Source organism: Etheostoma cragini, chromosome 1 (assembly GCF_013103735.1).
Source record: "Etheostoma cragini isolate CJK2018 chromosome 1, CSU_Ecrag_1.0, whole genome shotgun sequence".
Taxonomy (NCBI): Eukaryota; Metazoa; Chordata; class Actinopteri; order Perciformes; family Percidae; genus Etheostoma; species Etheostoma cragini.
Window position 1 is genome coordinate 11,256,305 of NC_048407.1, and position 3,175 is coordinate 11,259,479.

The following is a 3,175-nucleotide window of genomic DNA, read 5'->3' on the forward strand; positions in this document are numbered from 1 at the left end:
AAGCTTGTTAAGAGTGGCTCAACAAGCAAGTTGGTGGCCCAAACACCTCTATCATAATTAATCCATCTTCTTCTTCATTTGCAGATGGAGTTAGAGGAGTGGGGGGGTTTAGTCTGGTGACACACTCTAATGAGATACGTCGAGAGGCTGGGTGTCATGGGAGGTGGAGGGTAGTGATGTGGACTATAAATCTATCCTAATCCTCAGTGAAATGGTTTATGTAAAACCGATACATGAGGATTGTTTTAGCCCAGTTAGTGAGAGACGAAGCAAAAAAGAGGGAGGCAGCCGTTCCCCTGCTGCTGTGTCTCTGGGTAATTTACAGCCTCAGGCCAAGGAAGAAATGACCATTTATTTGGTAAGCCATAAAGGAGATTGAGAGGAGTGAGCCACAGGGTTTGATTTCCTGAGAGTGCATCTCTGCCCCTTCAAGTCCCTCATAGCATCCAACTGCTAAGCCTCCTGCGTATTAGTCCTTCACACAGACACCCACTTCACTTGACAAATGCCCTCTAGTCTGTCAGTTGACCCTCCACTGCAACCACCTTATTTCATCTTCTCTCTAGTCTTTAAGTGTCACTCACATGGGCGTGGTCTTTTGCTTTGGAGGACGGCGTGCTGCCTGAGGAGGCAACAGAGGCGGGGCTGTTGGGGGCAGCATCCTTCTTCAGGACTCGTGATTTATCCAGGCCGTTTTCTGGAGGAGAGTGAGCGGGGCTGACTCGAGGAGTGGCTGGATCCTACAAAGTTAAACAAGACAGACAGAGAGTGAGACTGAGCAAACAGACCGGAGGAAAGCCACTGGCATGTACATGTAGGTCAAACAAACTGGGGCCTCATGTGCAAACACCGATAAATATACTTTTGCACGTACGCACGCACCCCCCACACACACACACACACACACACACCACTCCTTTTTCTCTTTGTATTACTTTCTGCAAGAATGACAAAAGAAATACAGCAAGTGAGCATACACAACCAATATTATGACAGACTTTTAGGCTTTAACGCTGTGAAAGGTGTTGAGGTTTCTACAGGCTCATGACAAAAGAGTACTGTGTTTAGTTTCTTTGCAGCATTCACATAGGAATGTAGCGGAGCAGCTAAGTTCAAACGCAGTCTTACCTCATTGGAAACATCCACTACCAAGTCATCACTTTTGTCCCCGTCACTGTCCTGAAACGAAGGAGTGACAGGCTGTACATTACTGGTAGACCACTAACAGCACAGTGCACATAAACCAATGCTAATTTTGACAACTAGATCAACATCAAAGACCAGATTTATGAGCTTTAACCTCTTTTTAGCATTTGTTTTTTGGCTTTCAATTCAGTATTACCATAAGAAATGAGACATTATTTCTAATTTCTTGAAGGTTTCCTGGAATGAACCTTGTGCATTGTTAGTAATTATAGGGAAATTAAAGACACAAACATAAAGCTTTGCCAAACATGGTTGGGTTTATAATGAAATAATTGTTTAATAAATTAACTGGGAATAAACTGTTTCATTAGTTTTGAGCAAAAACTAAAAATATGAGCGCAAACAAAGCTCAGGGCCCAACAGCTAGAGTAAGAGAGCTACAAACTCATTAATGCAAACACTACAAACAATAAAACTAATAAACACTCACATATCGGCTCATGCTGTCTTTGTCGTCCACTTTGCGTTTCTTGGAGTCGAGGCTGTAGTCGGAAGAGCCGCGGTGCTTCTCACTCGCTGCCCGCAGGCTGTCGGATGGCGACACGGAGTTATTCTGCCAACAACAACATGAAGCCAGACCACATCAGTTCATTCTGAGTGTGCTACACCTTTGACTCCTAGCATCCTCAAAATACTGTCAATAATGCATTAATATACCGCACCATAAAGGGACATGCTTTCTATGAACATTACTAGGGGTCTCGGAAAAAAAATGATTCTAAGATGCATCTTGATTCTCTCTAGAACAGGATTTTTTTTTTTTTAAGTTACTCCCGACATGTCCAAATCGGAAAACAGAGTGATTTAAAGAGGATGGGATAATGGACAACAAATTAGAGTTTAGGCAAGCGTGCAGAAAAAAAAAAAAAACACAAAAATGGCCAAAAGGAAAAATAATTAAGTTTTGTATAGATACACACTCTATCTAATAAGACATGCATAAAACAGTTTGGCAAAACACATATAGGCTTTCCATCTGCTTTATCACATCACATCTGACCACCTCATGTTCTCCACCTTTAAAAAGGACTGAGCCTCTGACATGGAAGATCACTGAGAGAGAAGGTGACGTTTCATTAAAACTTGTGACAAATACTGTATTCGTCAAAATCTAACAAACTAAGATTTATATTTATTTTATTTTTTAAATCACGCAGTAAATGTACATAAAAAAATGGTTGCATCGAGATGCATCAATAATTGGTTTAGATCAAATTGTTGGCCTCTGAATCGAATCGTGAGGTGCCCAGAGTTTCCCAACCCTACACATTACTGTGTTGTACCTTGCAGAATTGCAGCTACAGCAATATAATGTGAGGAAGTGAGGTCAAGCAATACTGCAAATGTGATCTTACTCCATCTGAACCCATCTTGACATGATGTAAAAATGTTTTCCCAAGTGTGAGTCTTGCAAAAAATATGACATTTACGTAGTGCAAGATGTTAAGTAGTAAGCACTGAGTAAGATGCACTGCTCTACCAGCATATGCCCTCAGTCAAGTGAATGCAAGTGACAAACCCTCAGAAACCAGAAACTACCAAATGGTGTGTTTAAGTCCAGGCAGAGCTCTGTAGCCCTTTCCTTTGTCAGAGCAGTGACAATATTGACTGTAAAGCTCAAACACACAATGCTCATGGATTGAGCTGGACTGATTTGGGATAGAAGGTACAGATTCAAGGACAGCTTAGCACTGCTGCCAAGGCAATGGAGCAAGAAGGAAACAGACAAGGCAGCTGAGCAAACCCACAAACACCCCTGGAAGACAAAAGCATGAATTTGCAAGCAAGGTGATGCACAGGACAGATTGAGGAGAGGTGGAGATAAAATCTGAGGTGGGAGCTGAGTGCAGCATGGGATATATACGTACAGTGTGTGTATATATATTATGTTTTATTTATATATATATATATATATATATATATATATATATACACACACACACACACACACACACACACACACACACAC

The 3,175-nt window shown here is 41.5% G+C and overlaps 1 protein-coding gene across 11 annotated transcripts in view; it reads right to left on the reverse strand.

Annotated features, from left to right (window-relative positions):
- Positions 1 to 3,175, reverse strand: part of LOC117950093 (transducin-like enhancer protein 3-B) — a 29,959-nt gene that overhangs the window by 7,043 nt on the left and 19,741 nt on the right. For all 11 annotated transcript variants that reach the window (XM_034880846.1, XM_034880837.1, XM_034880828.1 and 8 more), the window contains 3 exons: positions 1,637 to 1,759; positions 1,129 to 1,179; positions 585 to 740 (listed from right to left, as the gene is read on the reverse strand). In XM_034880846.1, coding sequence (XP_034736737.1) covers positions 585 to 740; positions 1,129 to 1,179; positions 1,637 to 1,759 — 330 coding nt within the window. The remainder of the gene's footprint in view (positions 1 to 584; positions 741 to 1,128; positions 1,180 to 1,636; positions 1,760 to 3,175) is intronic.